Source organism: Hylobates moloch, unplaced genomic scaffold, assembly GCF_009828535.3.
Source record: "Hylobates moloch isolate HMO894 unplaced genomic scaffold, HMol_V3 SCAFFOLD_21, whole genome shotgun sequence".
In the NCBI taxonomy this organism is placed as follows: Eukaryota; Metazoa; Chordata; class Mammalia; order Primates; family Hylobatidae; genus Hylobates; species Hylobates moloch.
In genome coordinates, this window is record NW_026652296.1 from 6,644,367 (window position 1) to 6,667,133 (window position 22,767).

Consider the following 22,767-nt stretch of genomic DNA (forward strand, 5'->3'; position numbering starts at 1 on the left):
CGCGTTCGGCGCACACCCGGTGAACTCCGGGCTTCGCATGCCTTCCTGGGGGTTATCTCCGGGGTGGAGTCTGCCGCCCCCACCCCACCTCCCACGCCCAGAGAACAGAGACCCGGTCACCTGAGGCCCGGACGCCCTCGCTCACCTCGCTGACTCCATCCTCCTTCCACCCCGCCCCCCTCCCCTGGGTCCCGCGTCCCTCGGAGCCTGGCCAGCTGGGGGCCACTCCGCCCTCCTCTGCGTGCTCATTGGCCACCCAGGGCATGCTCTGTCTCCATAAATGCATGGTCCCTGGGCATGGGAACATGGAGAGGGACAGGAGGAAACGCAGCGCCAGCAGCATCTCGTCCACCCTCCTTGACACCTCCTCCCCGTGGCTCTAGCCAGACCCTAGAGGTCAGCCTTGCAGACCAACAGGACTCCCAGCTTTCCCTTTTCAAGAGGTCCCCAGACACCGGCCGCCCTCTTCCAGCCCCTGCGGCCAGCGCCAAGGAGGCACCAATGCTCTGAGGCTGTCGCGTGGTGCAGCGTCGAGCATCCTCGCCGAGGTCTTTTCTGCTCCCTGTCCCGCCTCACCCCGCTCCATCACACCAGCTGGCCCTCTTTGCTTCCCTTTCCCAGAATCGTTAAGCCCCGACTCCCACCAGCGCCTCGTACCAACCTCGCCCCACCCCGTCCCCCTGCCTTCCCGCGCACCGGTGTCCCACTCTGCCATGAGCTCCCCCATCAGCAAGAGCCGCTCGCTTGCCGCCTTCCTGCAGCAGCTGCGCAGTCCGAGGCAGCCCCCGAGACCGGTGACATCTACGGCGTACACGTCCCCTCAGCCGCGAGAGGTGCCAGTCTGCCCGCTGACAGCTGGTGGCGAGACTCAGAACGTGGCCGCCCTGCCGGGCCCCACCAGCTGGCCACTGCTGGGCAGCCTGCTGCAGATTCTCTGGAAAGGGGGGCTAAAGAAACAGCACGACACCCTGGTAAACACCTTTTAGCGCCCGTGACTCTCTTTCTCCTCCCTCTTCTGCCCTCCCAGTGGCGCTCCAAACCCTCCCCGACGTGCGCGCCTCGGGCGCACGGTGCGCTTCGGCGTCTGGGCAACGAGGGTCCCCAGCCCCGAGGAGGAAGGAGGCGGGAGGAGGGAAAGCGCTTAGGGCACAGCGGAGGATGCGCGCTGACACCGCGCTGTGCCCGGCCCGCTGCAGGTGGAGTACCACAAGAAGTACGGCAAGATTTTCCGCATGAAGTTGGGTTCCTTTGAGTCGGTGCACCTGGGCTCGCCATGCCTGCTGGAAGCGCTGTACCGCACCGAGAGTGCGTACCCGCAGCGGCTGGAGATCAAACCGTGGAAGGCCTATCGCGACTACCGCAAAGAAGGCTACGGGCTGCTGATCCTGTGAGTCCAATCGGAGGGACCTGGGCATGCGGCCAGACCTGATGAGCCTGACGGCGCCTGGAAATTGTGAAGAGGCGGAGTTAGAGTTCCCTGGGGTTGGAAGCTTCTTATGTAGGGCGGATACCAAAGCCCCTCTCCCGTGCCATTGCAACCCTGAGCTCTTGTATAGATTAGAGTCGGTCCACGGAAAAGCTGTGCTGTGCACAGGGCACCTGCATTCTCTCAGGCAACAGGGCAGGGCCACACCCTCCCATCAAAGAAACGCCAAAACAGGGTTGTACAAACTGTGGTGTTCAGACTCTTGGGCAGGATGAGGTTCTGAAGTCAGCGTACCAGGCAAACATCTTATACAAACAAAATTACCCCTTAAAACTCCCTGAAACACCTTGTAAGCTCAAAAGCCAGGAGTTAGCCTCTTTTGCTTTTTACAGTGACATTTTCTGCAGAGGATTGGGGGACATGCCTTATTTCTACTTGTAAATGTGGAGTAAGGAGGGATATCAACGTTGTGTTTTAGGTCGATAAATGCTACGATGGGATGTGATTCTTCTGCTTTTTAGTTGTTAGCATTTAACAAGTTAGCACCTTTATTTATCCCCAAACTGTAATGCCTAATAGTTATATTTTCCAGGATATAATGACTGGAATTAAAAACCCTATTAATGCACGGTGCATCACAGGCTGTGTGGTCTGCTATGGGGCAGGTGCATACAAGTGCACGATCGCAAAAGGCCTTTTATTACTCCAGTGACTCTCTGACTGTATGTTATTATTTGGAGGCGATGGTAAAATTCTAAATCTGAGATATTTTGTAAATATGAAGCCCACATCAATGAGTTGAAAGAAGACAAGATTCTTCCCTCAAACAGATCTGAGTTGCTGGTGATGGGATGTTCACATGCCCCCTTTTACCGCTAGGAATTGGCCCCAGGCCTCCCAGCCCCACTCCCTGCAAGGACACCTCAAAATCCCTGAACCCAAATTATCTGGACTTCAACTTTCTGGTGCAATCTTTAACTAGGAGGAAAGGTGCTTTTTCATCCTATTGTCAAACTATTGTCAAAATATGATCACTATTTTATCCCAAATACTCTGATGCTAATATTCTCTGGCTATTTCTTGGCATGATTCTCAGTGTTTGATTTTATGGTTCCTGAAGTTGCAGCTGAAGGTATTTCTGCATCTCCCTTCTTTTCTTTTCAATGTGCTCTAAATGTATTCCTGCTTCTCTCACAGGGAAGGGGAAGACTGGCAGCGGGTCCGGAGTGCCTTTCAAAAGAAACTAATGAAACCAGTGGAAGTGATGAAGCTGGACAACAAAATCAATGAGGTTTGTAGGCTGGGGCCAGCTTTCCTGGGGCTCGTGGGGACATAGGGATATTGGTGGAGCTTCAAGTCACAGCTACAAAGTACAAAGGAAAAAAGAATGCAATTCGGGTGATTCAAAGGGGGGGTCTTCTCTTTCTCTCCATTCCTTCCTACAACCTCCTCCCCACCAAACCCTTATTTCTCCCTCCTCCACCCTCTTTTAAAGTCATATCACAATGAGGGAGCAATGGGGAGCGTGGACTTTGGTATTCTACAGCCTTGGATTTGAGTCCCAGCCTTCCACTCCCTGGCTATGAGACCTGGCTACACCACTTACCTTCCCTAAGCCTCAGTTTCCCCATCTACAAAATGGGAGTAACAGTTCCTGCCCCATGGGTTTGCTGTGAGAATTAAATGAGATAACCTTGTAAAGTTCTTAAGTAGTGATATTTGAGCTGGGTTTTGCAGGAGGAGTCTGAAAGCAGGGAAGGCGGGGGAAGGCATTAAGGCAGAGAGAATAGCCTTCTGAAAACAGGAAGGCATGAAATGACATGGTGTGTTCAGAGAATCAGTCATTTAGTGTAGCCGATGTGAGGCGTTCTCTGAAATGATACTGGATAGGTCTTAACAATATTTTTGTATTATACTAAGGTATTTGGACATTATCCCTTAGCCAGCATGGAGTCAAAGGGAGTTTTAAGCATAAAGTAATCTCTTTTTACTTCTGTTCACTTTGGATGTTTATTTTGAACTGGATGAGTCCCCAGACGGGATCATATAGGTGAAGGATTGCAAACTCAGAAGCTTCCAGGGGCCACATGACTAATATAAAATAATAACGCAGACCCAGTAAAAATTTCAGGAAACATGATCGTGCATGCCCCTCCTAGGAGAGACAGCAGCCCCAGTTCCAGCAAATGAATGCCATGTCGGAATGCAGACCTCGTGTCACCAAGTCTCGTAATTATTATTTACATTTTTAAACTAGTAGTGGTAAATCCATATGTTCATATGAAACCTCTTGATTTTTTTCATGGTAACAAATTCAAAGAACTTTTAAATGCACAACGTGGGCAAATTAAACATGCAAACTAAATCCACACATGTGGACTTTACGGTCACACCAGCTCATGGCAGAGTCCAGGATGGCAACTTATCAGCTCTGTGTGCATGAGTAAGTGACTTGGCCTCTTTAAGCTTCAGCTTTCTCATCTATTACATGGGAAATGAGTAATGACAGTACCTATTACTACTTGGTTGTCAGAGGATCAACCAATACACTTCGTATAGTGTTTGGTACCATATGGACCTCATTAAATGTGAGGCATTAGTTATTGAAAACTCTGGTTTATGAAACTGGCATCCAAAGGTCTTAGGTGATTGTCCCAAGGTCATAGCCTACTTAGGGAAGGAGCTGTGTCCAGAATTGGGAGATCTTCTGGTTCCAAGTTCAACATGCTTAACATAACCACCAACCAATAAAGAGATGTTTGCTTGCCCGGATGTGGAAGGGCGCACCCCAGGATAGCTACTGCATCACAGTCGAGATGCTGGGCCAACAGGGACAGTTAGCTGATTCCTTTGTGGTTTATTCCCGCATTCTGATTAGAAAAAAAATATATTTTCCTTTTCTTAAATTGCCAGAATTATTTTTAGATCAAAAGCTGAAACTTAAGCTTCAGGATGGCTTCAGGAAAAGCTCAGGAAATAACCCAGGATGGGGTCATTAGGGGATAAGGTGGGTTCCCAGGGAGAATATATAATTAGTGTAACTTCAGGATGAATAACATTATGGCCAGTGAATATACGACGTAGCAAGACCTGAAGTTAGCTCAGTGAGCTTTAAAGTTTTGTTTTCCTTCAACGGCTTTAAAATGTGTCTTTTGCGGTTGTTTTCTTTGAAGGTGTTGGCTGATTTCATGGGCAGAATAGATGAGCTCTGTGATGAAAGAGGCCACATTGAAGACTTGTACAGCGAACTGAACAAATGGTCATTTGAAAGTAAGTTGTCGTCACAGTCTTGCTCGTTGATTTTGCAGGTGATTTTGCGGATAAAACATGGCTCTTTGGACAACTCTTTTGTAAACAGGCATTATTGCTGCCTGGGGAAAGGCCAGAGCAGCCCTTTTAATGCTTCTTTTAGGTGCTTAAGTTATGCCTTGAACTATGGATTGTTAATGAGTCATACAACAAACATTTGTTGAACACTTGCTGTGTGTCTGGCACTGTGCTAGGTACTAGGGATACGACACTGAACAAAACACATAACCTCTCTGCCCTTGGGGAGCTTATATGCCAGACAAGGTGATAGTCAACAAGTAAACACATTTTAAAATATGCTCTTCCAAGGAGTAAAGGAAAAGAGAAAGGGAGTTAAGAAAGAACATGAAAGGCAGGCACAGTGGCTCATGCCTGTAATCCCAGGACTTTGGGAGGCTGAGGTGGGCAGATCGCTTGAGGCCAGCCCAGGAATCTGAGACCAGCTTGGGCAACACAGCAAAACCTTGTCTCTACAAAAAATACAAAAATTAGTCAGGGTTGGTGGTACATGCCTGTAGTCCCAGCTACTCGGGAGGCTGAGGCGGGAGGATTGCTTGACCCTGAGAGGTTGAAGCTGAAGTGAGCTGTGATTGCACCACTGCACTACAGTCTGGGTGATGGTGTGAGACCCCATCTCAAGAAAGAGAGAGAGAGAGAGAGAAAGGAAGAAGGAAGGGAGGGAGGGAGGGAGGGAGGGAGGGAGGAAGGAAGGAAGGGAGGGAGGGAAGGAGGGAGGGAAGGAGGGAGGGAAGGGAGGGAGGAAAAGAGAAAGGAAAGAAAAAAGAAAGAAAGAAGAAAAGAAAGACAGAAAGAAATAACATGAAAGAATGAAAGAGGGGCAAGTCCTTTATAGTAAGGAGACATTTGAGGCAAGTCCTAAAGGAAGGGAAGGAGCAAATCATGAGGGTACCTGTGGAGGATTGTTCCAGGCAGCAGAGACAGGAAGTGCAAATGCCGGGAGGTGGAAGCACGAGCGCCGTGTTTGAGGAACTTCAAGGTGCTGCTGTGAGTGGATCACGATGAACAAGCCGGGAGGAAGGGGAGCCTGTGAAAGGAGATGCGGTCAAAAAGAAGGCAGGTGTCCAATAGGGCACAGCTCATAAGTCCTGGCAAGACTTTACCTCTCGTCTGACTCAGATGGGGCAAGTAAGGGAGGGAGGACATGACCGCTTTCTTCAAAGATTACTCTGGAAATAAAGGGCAGAGCTCACTGCCCATGCAGGTTCGGGAGGAGAGCAGGCAGCTGTGATCAGGTGGGACAGGGCCTGGCTGAGGACATTTAGGGCTGTGGGAGAATCTGAGAGGGCCACCTAAGCCCGACATGGCCAGGGGTCGCTTCACAGAGATGGTGCCCCTCAGCTAAGGCCTGATGGTTGAGTAGGAGTTCACCAGGTGAAAAGGGAGGAAGGAGAGTGTCCTTGCAGAAGAAGTGCAGAATGACAAGCATATCCTGTAACCGAGGCTGGGAGAGGGCCGGCAGCCAGCTCATGGAGGGCTGTATGGGCGGGAGTTTGAATTTGAGCCTGTAAGTAACCGGGAGTGTGGGAGTGTATTCAGCAGCAGTGTGATATGGGCAGATTCGCTGGGAGGATCACTGTAGCTGCTGATGGGAGGGATAGAAGGAAAACCTATAACACGTCCATAAATTCAAGGTCAGAAATATTGCCATAAATAGGTAAATATAAAAATAATTAACTTTTTTTTACTACTTATTTGAGACAGACTCACTCTGTCCCCAGGCTGGAGTGCAGTGGCGTGATCTCGGCTCATTGCAACCTCCGCCTCCTGGGTTCAAGCAATTCTCCTGCCTCAGCCTCCTGAGCAGCTGGGACTACAGGTGCATACCACCATGCCTGGCTGATTTTTGTATTTTTTAGTACAGATGGGATTTCACCATGTTGCCCAGGCTGGTCTTGAACTGCTAACCTCAGGTATCCACTTACCTCGGCCTTCCAAAGTGCTGGGATTACAGGCATGAGATACCACGCCTGGCTAACTTTTGTGTTTTTTAGTAGAGATGGGGTTTTGCCACCGGTTGGTCTCAAACTCCTGACCTCAGATGATGCTCCCGCCTCGACCTCTGAGAGTGCTGGGATTACAGGCATGAGCCATTGTGCCCAGCAGAGTAACTAATTATTTTTAAAGTTCATGTATCACCCAGAGCTATCTCACATATTCCCAGTGGTATACCTGCCAACCACTGTGGAACACAAATACAGGGAAACCTTGAAAGGTTGGGAAGAAATGAGTAGAGTTTGGAAAACATGGAGGTAGTTGGAAAAGCTGTGAGTGGGTGCTGACTAAGCTAATTGACTCTCACTCCTCAGGTTTAGGATTTTAGGCCATTTGTTTATCTTTTTAATCCTAGTTTCCTACTTTATAAGTCAAGAGCCAATTATCCACCACTAAAAAGTTGGTTGCAGTAATCCTGTATAATTTTTCTTTTCCAGACTGTGTCACCAGGCTAGGGTGCAGTGGCCAGCTCACTGCAACCTCGGCCTCCCGGGCCCAAGTGATCCTCCCACCTCAGCCTCCAGAGTAGCTGGAACTACAGGCACATGTAGCCATGCCTGGCTAATTTTCTTATTTCTATTTTTTTGTAGAGACAGGGTTTTGCCATCTTGCCCAGGCTGTTCTCGAACTCCTGGGCTCAAGCAGTCTGCCTGCCCGAGCCTCCTAAAGTGTTGGGATTACAGGTGTGAACCACCATGCTCGGCCCTGTGTCATTTTTTTTTAAAAAAAAGGGTTACAAGAGATAATTTTTAGGACAATGGGGAACATTTTAAAATGGGACACAGTAGATTTTTTATGGAATGGTCGCTAAGGTTCTTAGGGATGTTAATGACATTGTGGTTATGTAGGAGAATGCTTTATTCTTAGGATATTACTGCTAAAGCATTTAATGGTGAAGTGTCCTGAGAGGTCAAAATTATTTTCAGATGGTTCAGCACACACAGCCACATATACACTTGTATGCATACATATACACAAAGAGAAAGAAATGGCAGCAAGATGTTGATGAGTTCAGGGAATACAGGTATTCATTTTACCATTGCTTCAACTTTTCTGTAGGTAAAAAGTTTTGAAATGAAGAGTTGAGAATTTTATTTTTAAAAAGATTCCTTCTAAATAAAATGATGAAATGGAAGAAAAAAACCCTATATGAAGTGCTAGCCCAGTACCTGGCATGTAAATGGGTGTTTATTATAATTATTCCTTTCCCTTCTCTTCCTCTGGTGATTGGCTTCCAATTCATTATGTCAGGTGATAGAATCCAGTAAGTGACTCTAAAAACACAGCTGGGTTAGAGGCATAGCACAGACCTGACCCTGCAGCACCTTTGCTGGGGCCCCTGGATCTCCTGTGTGACTTAAATGACTGAGGACAGTGGATCTCTGATCATGACATTCTAAGGTGATGAGTCATTGGACCTGGAGATAATTTCTAGAAAAAGAAAGTGATCGTGTCCCCTTTCTCTCAGACTCTGCTTTTCCTCAATATTCTTGGACTGTTGCCTTTTCTCAGAAAATCCCACACTTTTAAGAGGCATAGAATTGAGTCTTTAACAGCCAACTAAACATAGACTCCAGCATTGCTGTGTTTGTGTAAAGTGATGATTATTTTAAATGACAGGTATCTGCCTCGTGTTGTATGAGAAGAGATTTGGGCTTCTCCAGAAGAATGCAGGGGATGAAGCTGTGAACTTCATCATGGCCATCAAAACAGTAAGCAGCCTCTTTAAGAGAACAGTTGTCTTGATTGATGTTTTACAGATCGATTTTTACAGAACTTCACAGTGATTCCCAAAAAATGGCACACACACATATTTTATTTCAATAGTTAAGTGTTCATTTTAGTGTGCATTATATATTTTAGTATATTTATGTGCATATATGCAGCTGTCTCCAACCTTTTTGGCAGCAGGGACCAGTTTCGTGGAAGACAATTTTTCCATGGACAGGGCAGGATGGTGGGGCAGGGGAGGGAGGATAATTTAAGTGTGTTACATTTACTGTGCACTTTATTTCTGTTATTATTACAGACTCACCATAATGTAGAATCAGTGGGAGCCCTGAGCTGGTTTTTGTGCAACAAGAAGGTCCCATCTGGGGGTGATGGGAGACAGTGACAGATCATCAGGCATTAGATTCTCATAAGGAGTGTGGAACCTAGATTACTCACATAGGCAATTCATAATAGGGTTCGCACTCCTGTAAGAATCTAACGCAGCCATTGATCTGACAGGAGGCAGAGCTCAGGTGGTAACGCCTGCTAATCCGCTGATCACCTCCTGCTGCGCGGCCCAGTTCCTAACAGGCCACTCACCAGTACTGGTTCATGGCCTGGGGGTTGGGGACCCCTGCATATATGTACGTAACATAAAGAAGCACATTAAAGCCATTATTTCTTTGTTTAGGCAAGGTTAAAATAGCTATTTTAATTAAAGATCAGTCGATTAAAATACTTTTTAAAAAGAACCCAACATTTTTCAGATTTTACCTTTTTGAATAGTTTGGGTGGTGTGTAGATAGGATAAATGCTGTGAAATTGGTTTGGAAATTACTGAAGTTTGGAAATTATTAGAAATTGAAGTGAATATGGAAGTTATAGTTTCTCCTGGTTTTTTTTTTTTTTTACAATTAGGTCATAAGATTACAATTTTTATCAAACACATCCAGTGGAAAATCATCCCCCACATTACCTTCAATATTGAAAGGAGGTGGAGGTGGGGTACGGGCATTGCTCCCAGGACCAGTGCAGAGACAGCCGGGGGGCGTCCTTGTAATTCCAGCCTTTTAAAAAGTGCAGGGTGCTGCAGTTTAGAATGTTCCACTTCCAGAACGAACGTTGTCTTTGAGAGAAGTAGAATTCAGACTAAAATGGCGTTTGCATTTCTCTCAGATGCTGAGCACGTTTGGCAGAATGATGGTCACTCCAGTCGAGCTGCACAAGAGCCTCAACACCAAGGTCTGGCAGGACCACACTCTGGCCTGGGACACCATTTTCAAATCAGGTAAAGGGCCGCCCTTCACATCCAGCCAGAACCAGCCCAGCACCCCTGTGTCTGGAGCTTCAGAGAGAAGATCTGGAGTGATCTCCTGAGCCTCATCACCACGTTTAGGTTTTGCAAACACAGGTGTTTTGGGGATTGCCCCGGCATACACAAATTCTAAGTAACAAGCTTTCTGTAGTCTTCTTTAGGAATTAAGAGGGGTTAAAAGTAAAATCTAGCCAGGCACAGTGGCTCACCCCTGTAATCCCAGCACTTTGGGTGGCCCAGGCGAGCGGATCACTTGAGGCCAGGAGTTCGAGATCAGCCCAGCCAATATGGTGAAACCCAGTCTCTACTACAAATACAAAAATTAGCTGGGCGTGGTGGTGGGCACCTGTAATCCCAGCTACTCAGGAGGCTGAGGCAGGAGAATTGCTTGAACCTGGGAGGCGGAGGTTGTAGTGAGCCAAGACTGAGCCACTGCACTCCAGCTTGGGAAGCAGAGTGAGACTCCATCTCAAAATAAAAAAGTAAAATTTATAGAGTCAGGGACCCCTGAGTTCAAGTTCAGCTCTGTCACTGGTTGTGTTGGCTTGGCCAAATGTGCAATCACCTTTTCATCCTCAGTTGCCTTGCCTCTAAAATGAACTAATAATTAATAATTATAATGAGAACCTACCTCAATGTAACTGTTTCTGGGTCTACTACAGATTATAGTTAACATAAAAGCCTGGCATATCACAGTATCTTAGTGGCCTAGAGCAGTTTCTGCTACATGACAAAGGGGAATATTTGATGCTAGGCATTCATTGTTCACTTATACATTTATTTAATCCTCACAACACACCTATAAGGTAGGTCCTTTTATTAGCCCTGAGAGGGGTACCTGAGACACATAGAAGTTAGCAAACGTTCCCAAGATTGCATGCTAGGTGATGGCAAAGGCAAGGTTTGAAGCCAGACAGAGGGCTTCCAGGACTCGAACTCTAACTGCTGTGCCATATGCGATCACCATTATTATTACCATTTCCATTATTATAATGAGCCTGGTGGTTATTTGCTTAATAGTGAGGGAGGTACACGCCTAGATTTTATGTTATAAATATTAGAAATTTTTACCATTATTGTCAACATGGATGGGCACTGTACTTGTGCATATGTATGTGGGGTATGTGTGCTTAGTAATATCTGGGTCCAAGTTGGATTCTGAAAGTGAACCCAAATCCTACCTTCTTTTGCACTTTTTTCTCCCAAGATCTAAACTCTTACTACTCAAAACTACGACCTGCAGCCCAGTGGCATCAGCATCACCTAGAAGCTTATTAGAAATGCAGAGTGCCAGGCCTACCCAAGCCCCGATTCAGATTCTGCATTTTGAGAAGATGACTAGGGGATTCCCATCCACATTAAAGTCTGAGAAGCCTTGCTCGTGTGGGTGTTGAAAAATCCTCGCCGACTTAACAAGAAGGCAGTAATGTAATTAGTGTGTGTAACGAATTGTCAGTGTTCCTGAAAAGACTATTTAGATATTGCAAGAAGGAGTTTGGACTGAGGTTTCCTTTTGTGATTTTCCTCATCCTAATTTTCAACTGACTTTCTCTCTTTCTTCTCTGCTCTAATAGTCAAATCTTGTATCGACAACCGGTTAGAGAAGTATTCTCAGCGGCCTAGTGCAGATTTCCTTTGTGACATTTATCACCAGAATCGGCTTTCAAAGAAAGAATTGTACGCTGCTGTCACAGAGCTCCAGCTGGCTGCGGTGGAAACGGTAAGGGTGGGCTGGATTTGAGTTTGCTAAATGAACAATCTGTACAGTTCTTAGATGACAGATTTTAAATAGTAATTCATCTCATTCATTTCACCGGGATTCACTAGCACCAACTCCACAAAAATGAAAAGTCTCATACTAGATGACACGGTGCCTCTGTGCACGGCCTTTTGTGCCTAGTAGGAGGAGACTTCATGTGCCCCAGTGACAAAAAGCCAGAGTAGGATGTGATGAGTGCCGTGATGTCCCTGCTAACTGCTACGGGAGTTCAGGAGCAGTAAAGTTCCCTGCCCTGGCAAGATACAGAATCCAGATTTTTCAAAATTGGAAGTATTTTGTTCGGTTGCACGTGTTACCCCAAAGTGCCTAACTGTGGCTGTTACTTACTGTAAAAAAAAAAAAAAAAGGCATACTCTCTTTCAAGCCAATAATATTTTTATCTGCTTAGAATTGTGAACAAAGTCCCAAAGAGTCTGGGATGAGTGGATTTTAACTGAAGCGAAACAGCTCATTGTAAAGACCAAAATTCTGTCTCTGATGTGGCCGATACTCCCTAGGAGATAGTAGGTACTAAGTGAGACCAACCCCAAACAAATCCTGCCACAGGCATTCAGGTAGGTTTAATTGACTTGGATACTAGCTCGAGCTGTGATGGGAGTGACGCACACTAACCTCCTCCTAAGTCCAACATTTCATGCACCTTAAAGTCTCTAAGCAAAATGTAAGGCAGTTGTTTATTTTCCATGTGTTTCCCCTTCTGTGCTGTTTCTCGCCTGAAGTAAAGGTAGGGTTTTCTATATCAGGAGATAGTGAGGTTCTCATTTCTCCTCATGTTCCACAAGGCTGTCGAAAGTGGGAATCCATCCGCGCTCACTTTCCTATTGAACTACTTACCCTGCAAGGCTCCTTCCAGCGATCAGAGTAAAGTGTCACCCATTATTCTTTTATTTTTTCAACTGGAACGTGACCTCTCTGAGGGCAATGGCTTAGGGTTGTCCACTGCTGTGTTTCCAGGACATAGAACAGAACTTGGCATCTAGTAGTGGCTAATAGATACTTGTTGAATAAATGAAGAAATTCAGGAACTACTGAGTGCCTACTATATGCCTGAGACTGTTCCAGGTTCTTGAGAGGCCACCATGAACCAGAGACAAGGGTTCCCAGTCTCATGGAACTTGTATGCAAGTGGGGAAGACAGATAGTAGCCATGTAAACAAACAAATGTGGTCACTTTAGATAGTGGTGTGGATTGTGCAGGACGCCGTCAGGATGGTGTAATACAGAGAGGTGGAGATGACTAAAGGGGAGCCCTCTCTGAGAAAGCAGTACTGGAGCTGACTCTGGAATAATGAGAAGAGCCAGCCACGGAAAGACTTGGTGGAAGAGCACTGCAGTTAGAGGAAACGGCTCATGCAAAGGCCCTGGGGCAGAAAGAGGGATGGAGCTAGAGAACTAGTAAATGTGGTCAGAGCTGAGACTGGAGAATTGGGTGCGCCATGTTAGCCAGAGCCTTGTGAGCCCAGCCTGGGTAAGGCATTAGATTTGACTGCACCTGTGATGGGAAGCTCTTGCAGCATTTTAAGCAAGGGAATCACCTGATCATTTATGTTTTTAAAAGTGGGCTCTGGCTGGTGGATGGAGAATGGACTTAGCCAAGAGAGTGGGTGCAGCAGGCCAGTCAATGAGCTCGGTCTGTTCCACGGAGGTCAATCCAGGATAGTTTGTGCCCCTGAGGATTTCCAGGCCACTTCCCCTCGAATCCGCTGCTGCAGCTTAGCCCCTGCAGTTTTCCCTACAGGCTCAGACTGTCTTACGTGGCTTTGGCAAAAGTTACAGTCATCTGCCTTTTGGAAACTGTATTTGGTACTTGCGGTGAGAGACTCACTGATATGGTTAAATCTGTTTCTTTTTTGGTCCTGGCTATTCTGAAAGTCACATTTGGAAAATCAGAGCCATTTGAAAGTGTATCTAATTTGATGGCTACACCCTCTTCCTGCTTTGTAAATTAGACTCTTAGAATAATGGCGTCTACAGTTTATTTGCAGCTGAGGCTGCCAATCCTCTGACATGAAGAAGCCTGCCTTGGACGCATCTTCTTCCAAAAATAATAAATAACCATCGTCTCTGAATGGTCTTGCACTTTGCTCATTTGTGTGAGTGGCACATGGCACTGAGCAACAGCGTCTTCATGTCTGCGGAGGTGGACACAATGATCATTTTCAGGGAATATTTGGCTTAAATTAGCGAAGTACGGCCTAAAAAATAAATACATATGACTACTAGTGGTGAATATTATGTAGCTTAAAGCTACACTGGCTGTTTCCACCAATATTTTTTGTCTAGTCATTGCCTGTGCAGAGAAAATAAAAGATGCCACTTAAAAGGGTGTGGGCCTTTGTCAGAAACTGTAGCTGGAGGACTCAACTCAATGTTTGAATTTCTTATTTTTGGTGTTGGCGCCCTCGTATGAGGGCTGTTTACATGTGGTTGAAACCCTGAGTGTAGGTAGTGCCTGTTTATTTTTGTGGTAACTTTTTAGAGTGTGGCCAAAGGAACTTTTAAATTTCAGAAATGCCATTTATCGTCCATTTCCACTATAACATTCTCTTAAAGCCTCTCATTAGCAACACCCTGAGGATCACCATCCCTCTCTGTTTACTCCATTTTTATATCGATGTTTTTTATATCAAGCAACTTTTAATTAAATGTTTCTTTTGAGATCATTGTAGATTCACATTCAGTTCTAAGAAAAAATAGAGAGGGATCCCTTGCATCCGTTACTCAGTTTTCCACTAATAGTAACGTCCTGTCTAAGAAGAAAACGTTGTCACAATCTGAAAATTGGCATTGATTTAACCCACTAATATTCTCATTACACCAATTTTACATGTACTCATTTGTGTTCGAACAATTATTGTGTCAAACTGTGTTTTAGGTCAGGCACAGTGGCTCACGCCTGTAATCCCAGCACTTTGGGAGGCCAAGGCGGGCAGATCACCTGAGGTCAGGAGTCCAAGACTAGCCTAGCCAACATGGTGAAACCCCGTCTCTACTAAAAATACAAAAATTAACCAGGCATGGTGGTGGATGCCTGTAGTCCCAGCTACTCAGGAGGCTGAGGCAGGAGAATCGCTTGAACCCAGGAGGCGGAGGTTGCAGTGAGCCAACATGGTGCCACTGCACTCCAGCCTGGGCGACAGAGTGTGACTCCATCTCAAAAAAAAAACAAATCAAAACTGTATTTAAATGTTCTAAAGCAGCCGATTAAAGGGTTGTGCTTTGATTCCCTCAGTAAATAATTTAAAATATATCCTTAATTGGTATGTTTTATGAAATAAATCTGCTTTTTTATATATTGGATTGTCTAAAGGCATAGCTATAAGGACATGTGAAAGAGCTTCGCTGATACATTTGCAGAATAAGGTGGTGGGCATCATCCTTTTTTCAGCTAATAGTGGTTTAATGCAGTTATTTGCAAAAACTCAAGTTTATGTCCATTTGGCTTGCAGACAGCAAACAGTCTAATGTGGATTCTCTACAATTTATCCCGTAATCCCCAAGTGCAACAAAATCTTCTTAAGGAAATTCAAAGTGTATTACCTGAGAATCAGGTGCCACGGGCAGAAGATTTGAGGAATATGCCGTATTTAAAAGCCTGTCTGAAAGAATCTATGAGGTAAGAGCATATCTCTGAGCCAATATAAATGTGTTAGAACACTGTTCTCGTAAACACAAAACAAGGGGTCCCCTACTCATGGGCGGCTTCCCCTAGCTAATTAGAAATCATTATCACACTGCAAAAAAATCTTTGGAGTCGTGTTTCTTTTCTGGCACTCATTTCCTAAATCATTTGGGCAAATTCTATTAAATCTTGGAAATTCAGTGCCCTCCCCTTTAATTCCATAATCTTGCTACTCTAATGAACGCTGTAAGCACTAATTAAGATAGGGGCATGATTGAAGGCCATGAGATATATATATAGCACAAAAGAGCTATATTATTATATAATAGGACATAGAGAAAACTTTGCTTTTGAGCCTCTGGTATAAAACAATTTTTGGAAATTCTTTTCACATCCTTTTGGGAAAACAAAACTCACAACATTTTAGGATTAGAAGGATACTGTCAACTTTGTGAAGAGTGGATTGGAGAAACAGAACAAACATCATGCTTCAAGGGCTAGCACGGAAACATAACACATTTTAGTCTGGAGTGAACGGGGAAAACAAACGTTAACAGCTTACTAAACAGCCTTGCACTGGGGTTTTAACTAACTCAAGAAGATGAGAGGAACAAGAGATGCAATTACTGAGAAGAAAAAGACAACTTCTTTTGGAAGATCTGTGATCATGCTGCCTCTTTGAGTATGCACTTGGTTAGCATTTATTTAATCCAATCTGCATTCCCATTGACACTTCAGAGACAACTTAGACTGTGCTCACCTTTACATCTTTGATTTTATCTTTTCAGGCTTACGCCGAGTGTACCATTTACAACTCGGACTCTTGACAAGGCAACAGTTCTGGGTGAATATGCTTTACCCAAAGGAGTAAGTAGAGTTTGTATATTCTACGCCTTACAAAACCTTGGAAGATATACTTTGCAAATATTCATCAGATCTCCCTAGACTTTGGACTGGAAGATATTCATTTTGGAAATACAGAGATAGTAGTGAATAGTTGACATGTTGCATAGTATAGAATTAGAATTAGTGGCTATGGAGACAGAGACCTGGATTCAGTTTCACCTTTATCTGTGTTGTCTTGAGCGAGTTACATAATCTCAGTGAGCCTCAACTTCATCTGTAAAAGGGGTTTAATAACAGAATCTGCCTCACAGGGTTGTTGTGAGTGTGGTGCACAATTTTAAAGCCCTTTACCTATTTATTACCTGGCACATTTTAAGCACTCAGTGCATGTTGGCAATCATCATTATTATAAATTTGTGGATTTGGCTTTTGATTTGTAAGGTGACAACTTCTGTAAATTTTGCCGATCAAAGGTCTCTTCTGGTTATTTTAAATACTATGTGTTTCTGCATGTTTTTAGACGGTGCTGATGCTAAATACTCAGGTGTTGGGATCCAGTGAAGACAATTTTGAAGATTCAAGTCAGTTTAGACCTGAACGTTGGCTTCAGGAGAAGGAAAAAATTAATCCTTTTGCGCATCTTCCATTTGGCATTGGAAAAAGGATGTGCATTGGTCGCCGATTAGCAGAGCTTCAACTGCATTTGGCTCTTTGTTGGGTAAAACCTTTACTGGTTTCTGCAATTATGTTCTGTGCTATTTCACAAGGCAGAAGAAGAGAGGGGTAATTCTGTTTTTGTGTGCATGTGCATTACAGATTGTCCGCAAATATGACATCCAGGCCACAGACAATGAGCCTGTTGAGATGCTACACTCAGGCACCCTGGTGCCCAGCCGGGAGCTCCCCATCGCGTTTTGCCAGCGATAAGATGCCTCAGGTGAGCATATAGGCGGCTCATTATCCTCTGCAAGGTAGTGAGAATGACGAGGGATGAGCTATGCTGGGAAGTCAGCCAGACTGGGGGTTTGAATCCCAGCTCACCTCTAACTTGCTGGGTGACCTTGAGTAGTTCCCTAAACTCTCTACTTCCTTTTTTTTTTTTCATTTGTAAAATGATGACCCAAAGAGAGTGTATCACAAAAGTTTAATATGAATACCGAATACTTATTCCTGAGCCTGGCATCAATTAAATGTTCAGTAAATGCTAGCAGCTATTCATGGTTTTTTCCATGTGAATAGTAAGGGTTGGCAAACTTTTTCTGTGAAGGGCCAGTTGGCAAATGTTTTAGGTTTTGTGGACCATACAGTCTTTGTCACATCCTCTTAATACTACCTTGGAATATGAAAGCAGCCACAGACAATTTGTAAACTAATGAGTGGGCTGATGTCCTAGCTTTCTATTGCTGCCACCGCAAATTACTAAAATGTAGTGAGTTACGCGACACACATCTATTATCTTACAGTCCTATAGATCAGAAGTCTGATGAGGCTCTTCCAGGCTAAAATTATCATGTTGTCAGGGCTCTTTCTGGAGGATCCAGAGGAGGATCTATTCTCTTGCTAGTTTGGGTTGTTGGCAGAATTTAGTTCTTCATGGTTACAGGACTGAAGTCTTCCATTTTTTTTGCTGCTGTCAGCTGAAGGCTATACTCAACTTCGAGAGATTTCCCATATTCCTTGGCTCATGAAACCTTCCCCATCTGAAAGCCAGTAACAATGGTCGGTTGAGTCCCTCTCACGCTTTGAATGTCTCTTTCTTCTTACATTGCGTCTGTCTGACAAGATATTATCCAGGATCATGTCTCCCATCTCAAAGTTCATAAATTTAATTGCATCTGGAAAGCCCTTTTTTTTCATATAAGGTAGTATATTCACGTGTTCCAGGGATTAGGGCATTCACATTTTAGGAGGACCGTTATTCTGCCTACAAAGGCTGTGTTCTGATACATTTTTTAAAAAACAAGCGGTGGGCCAGGTGCGGTGGCTCACGCTTGTAATCCCAGCACTTTGGGAGGCCGAGGCAGGCGGATCACGAGGTCAGCAGATCGAGACCACGGTGAAACCCTGTCTCTACTAAAAATACAAAAAAAAATTAGCCGGGCGTGGTGGCGGGCGCCTGTAGTCCCAGCTACTCGGAGAGGCTGAGGCAGGAGAATGGCGGGAACCCGGGAGGTGGAGCTTGCAGTGAGCCCAGATCGCGCCACTGCACTCCAGCCTGGGCGACAGAGCAAGACTCCGTCTCAAAAAAAAACAAAACAAAAAAAAAAAACAAGCGGTGGACTGTATTTAGCCCTAGGGTCTAGGTTTGTGTTATGGAACCACATGTACTATAAATGTATATATTTATCAACCTGTATTGAACACAATAGAATATTTTTTCTGCAGTATGCCATTCAATACTTTTTCTGACAATAGAGGAGTTCTCGTGTTCCCTCCACAACTTTTGCCATATCCATATACCAACCAGCTGCTATTTATTTCAATACTACTGAGTTATTTCCTTTAAATTAACATAAGCCTAATAGTATACATGGGCCTTTTCCTGAGTAATAATTTCTTTAATGAAATTAAGAGTTAGTAAGTCTAGTTATGTTCTCCTAATAGGCATTAAAATGAATTCAAAACTATTGAAGTGATCAAAAAGCCTAAGAAAGCTCTAATTTTTTTTTTTTGAGACGGACTCTCACACTGTCACCTGGGCTGGAGTGCAATGGTGCAATCTCGGCTCACTGCAACCTCCGCCTCCCGGGTTCATGCGATTCTTCTGCCTCAGCCTCCCGAGTAGCTGGGATTACAGGTGCACACCACCACACTCGGCTAATTTTTTTGCATTTTTAGTAGAGGTGGGGTTTCCTTTTGTTGGCCAGACTGGTCTCGAACTCCTGATCTCATGATCCACCCACCTCGGCCTCCCAAAGTTCTGGGATTACAAGCGTGAGCCACTGCCCCCAGTGGAGGAAATAAGACATTTGTAACATATGGCTTTATAGACTGACATGTCAGTGTTTAAACCCAGATTCTATCATTGTGTTCTTTTAGCAGCACCTCCTAGGATTTTCCTAGAAAAAAATGCTGTTTGCCAATGGCAAGTTAAGGAGCATTTGCTTATTGGCAGCTTATTTAGAGAAACATGCAATTACAGATGAAATTTCTGAACAAGGCCCAAATGAATACATTATTATTCCTCCACCAAGTGTCTGATGCTATTATGAAATTTGTCAAATTCTGAGCATCCCCAACCAACAGAATTGAATCAAGTAGGGTAAGGAAAGTATTCTAGCTTAATTGTGAGACCCCAGTCTTCAGCAAAGACAGCATGCATGTTTATCACGGTAAACCACACCTTTGGCATGAGCCCATGGCAATTTAAGTTTTAGCATTTTTTTTTTTTTTGGCTAATAATTTGTCTTGTTTAAGTATACTTCTTCGATATACAATTAGGGTATACCTTTTTTTTCAGATTTTTTTTTTTTTTTTTTTTTTACCAAGACCAAAACAGCCATTTCAACTTTTCTGCAAGAATGGTGCTTACGGCCTCTACATTCTCGGAAAGCAAACTTCAAACACCACACCATACAACAGCTTATAAAGAATATTTAGGCCCAGGTGTTGATACTTTTTCTTCTGCAAAATTGTTCCAGAAGCTGTACTGTGTTTCTAGACGGTGGTATTTGTTAACATCATATCCAACTCGGACTGAGTGCTGGGATCCAAGGCATTCTACAGGGTTCACTGCTGGTTTACACTTCACCTGTGTCAGCACCATCTTCAGGTGCTTAGAATGGCCTGGGAGGCTGTTCTCTCTCGCATTTTCCATAACATGAAAGGGAGGCTTGCACTTGTCAGTCAGGTAGAGGTTACGAACCGTTTCAGCCCCCGCCTACCACATTCACTGTTTGAATCTTTAATTCCCAAGAATAAGTTTACATTTCACAATGAAAGACCTCCAACAGCTAAATTTTCTGGGGCTGGGAGTAATACTGACAATCCGTTTACTGTAGCTCTGCTTAATGTACTACTTGGGAAAATGCCCCTGCTTAATAATGTAAGGCAAGCTAAATGATGGTTAAAGTTATCAGGCCTCCCATGAAATTGCCTTCTTCCTGCATTGAAATAAAAACATTATTGGGAAACTAGAGAACAGCTCTATTTTTGAAAGGACTTTAATGAAGTCAAACATCTTACAGGACTAGTGATTCACTGGGGCATTATTTTGTTAGAGGACCTTAAAATTCTTTACTTTTTAAATGTGATTCCTTTATGACATTAGGGTAAGGATGAAGCAACAATTTTTAAATTGTGTATGTGCATATGAAGCACAGACATGCATGTGTGTGTGTGTCCGTGTATGTGTGTGTATTCTAATGGTAATTTGCCTCAGTCATTTTTTTAATATTTGCAGTACTTGATTTAGGATCTGCGGTGGAGGGCAATGTTTCAAACTTTAGTCACAGCTTAAAAATATTCAGTGTGACTTTAATATTATAAAATGATTTCTCATGCCATAATTTTTCTATTAAATGGGACAGTTGTAAAGCATGCAAAAGTTAGAGATCTGTTATATAACATTTGTTTTGTGATTTGAACTCCTAGGAAAAATATGATTTCATAAATGTAAAATGCATAGAAATGCATGCAATACTTATTAAGACTTAAAAATTGTGTTTACAGATGGTTTATTTGTGCATATTTTTACTACTGCTTTTCCTAAATGCATACTGTATATAATTCTGTATATTTGATAAATATTTCTTCCTACATTATATTTTTAGAATATTTCAGAAATACACATTTATGTCTTTATATTATAATAAATATGTACATATCTAGGTATATGCTTTCTGCTGTGAAATTATTTTTAGAATTATAAATTCACATGTCTGGTCAGATTTCATCTGTATACCTTCAAATTCTCTGAAAGTAAAAATAAAAGTTTTTAAATATTTGAGAGACTTCCTCTCTTTATTGTCTTTGTTACAACACAATAAAAACAAATTCAAACTTTATTTTACTGGTAGAAAGTTTTCTCATATGGCCTACAAGCCCTATATCACAAAATTTACCCTTAGATAAATCTAGACTTTAATAGCAGTTTTACTGAAAGTTTATTCTTGCAATTGCAAAATAACTTTCCATTTTTTTGCTGCTTAAATATTTCTCAAATCCAGTTACTTCTATCTCTACCCCCTTTCCAATCACACAATCAATCACACACTGGTTGTGTGATTGGAAGTGGGGGGTAGAACGGCCTGGCAGCCTGTTCTCTCTCGCATCTTTCATGACATGAAAGGGAGGCTGGCACTTGGCAGTCAGGTAGAGGTTACGAACCGTGTCAGCCCCTGCCTACCACATTCACTGTTTGAATCTTTAATTCCCAAGAATAAGTTTACATTTCACAGTGAAAGACCTACAACAGCCAGATTTTCCGTGGCTGGGAGTAATACTGACAATCGCTTGCCTGGACCACTAATATCTCTAGCCTCTGCAGGAACTCCCAGCTGATCTCAATCCTCTCTTGCTTCCTTCCCCTCTGTTCTTTCCACACTTGTCTTATTGGTCTTTTCAAAACCCAAACCTGATCATGCCTCATCCTGCCTCTGGGGCTTCCCGTTGCTCTTACGTAAAGATCCGATTCTGCAATCTGCACTTTCAGGCCCTATCAACTGAGGTCCCACTGATCCCCCAGGCCTCAGCCCATATCATCCACCCCCAGAGGCCTCTGGACCCAGGCCACAGTGGCTTCTGCCAGTTTTTGCTGTTCTTTAAATGCTGGCAAGAGGGTTCCTCCCACAGTCTCCCTCCCAGCACGCTCTTTCTCTGCCTGTTCTCCTATGTACCACTAAGTTCATCCAGCTTTCATTTCCTGAAGGAAATCTTCCTTGATGACTTAGATCCCACAGGGGCTGTCCCCAGCACCGGGATTCATTAGGGTTGTGATTCCCAAGGAGACCTGTGCGACTGTGGGGACAGCAGGATGGGGAAGGGAAAGAAGCCAGACAAGCGTGTGGTTTTGAGTGAAGTTCCAGCCTCAGCCTGATCCCTGGGAGCTCTGCAGTGTACACTGCAGCTCAGTTTGTTCTCCTTGTGCCCAAGGAGCGGGGCTTCCACATTCCTTCAATTCAGGCTGCACCTTGGGGTATAAACTCCCAGATACTTCTAGACTTTACATATCCAGGCAAAATGGCTATAGTGGCCAGAAGGCAGTCTTTGAAGAAGGCTGCAGGTGCCAGCCATGAGGAGCAAAGCATGAAAAACCTGGGCGAAGGGCACAAAGACTGGCAAATGGGTGTGAGGAGCACAGGGTGGAGCAAGGACCACGTCTGCTACCCCTCACCTCCCTGAGCAGGTTGCCTGGAGCTGACACTGACATGGCCAATGTGGCCATGATGATAATAATTTTTTTTTTTTTTTTTTGAGACAGAGTCTCGCTGTCGCCCAGGCTGGAGTGCAGTGGCACGATCTCAGCTCACTGCAGGCTCTGCCCCCCGGGGTTCATGCCATTCTCCTGCCTCAGCCTCCCGAGTAGCTGGGACTACAGGCGCCCACCACCACGCCCGGCTAATTTTTTGTGTTTTTAGTAGAGACAGGGTTTCACTGTTAGCCAGCATGGTCTCGATCTCCTGACCTCGTGATCCGCCCGCCTCGGCCTCCCAAAGTGCTGGGATTACAGGCGTGAGCCACCGTGCCCAGCGATAATAATATTTATTGACTGCTCTTGCTGCCTCAGTCTCTCTTCTGAGCAC

General features: G+C 44.4%; 1 protein-coding gene across 2 annotated transcripts; it reads left to right on the forward strand.

The window, feature by feature from the left end:
- The first annotated feature begins 305 nt into the window (after positions 1 to 305).
- On the forward strand, positions 306 to 20,972 carry LOC116461006 (1,25-dihydroxyvitamin D(3) 24-hydroxylase, mitochondrial). 2 transcript variants are annotated; one of them, XM_032142378.2, is made up of 12 exons: positions 306 to 971; positions 1,197 to 1,387; positions 2,624 to 2,717; positions 4,600 to 4,696; positions 8,369 to 8,460; positions 9,638 to 9,749; positions 11,351 to 11,496; positions 15,006 to 15,172; positions 15,967 to 16,045; positions 16,545 to 16,742; positions 16,841 to 16,961; positions 19,686 to 20,972. In XM_032142378.2, the coding sequence occupies exons 1-11, from the start codon at positions 714 to 716 to the stop codon at positions 16,949 to 16,951; spliced, it is 1,545 nt and encodes a 514-aa protein (XP_031998269.1). In that variant the 5' UTR covers positions 306 to 713; the 3' UTR covers positions 16,952 to 16,961; positions 19,686 to 20,972. The 2 variants fall into 2 exon arrangements, with proteins under 2 accessions (XP_031998269.1, XP_031998270.1); XM_032142379.2 differs by lacking the exon at positions 16,545 to 16,742.
- The last annotated feature ends 1,795 nt before the right edge of the window (positions 20,973 to 22,767 follow it).

What these genes read in the sequence shown, in the direction of transcription:
- LOC116461006 (XM_032142378.2), top strand. Translation starts at nt 714, where the DNA reads ATGAGCTCCCCCATCAGCAAGAGCCGCTCGCTTGCCGCCTTCCTGCAG. An exon ending in GGACACCATTTTCAAATCAG is followed by an intron (nt 9,750 to 11,350) that starts GTAAAGGGCCGC and finishes CTGCTCTAATAG; the next exon opens with TCAAATCTTGTATCGACAAC. An exon ending in TGTCTGAAAGAATCTATGAG is followed by an intron (nt 15,173 to 15,966) that starts GTAAGAGCATAT and finishes TTATCTTTTCAG; the next exon opens with GCTTACGCCGAGTGTACCAT.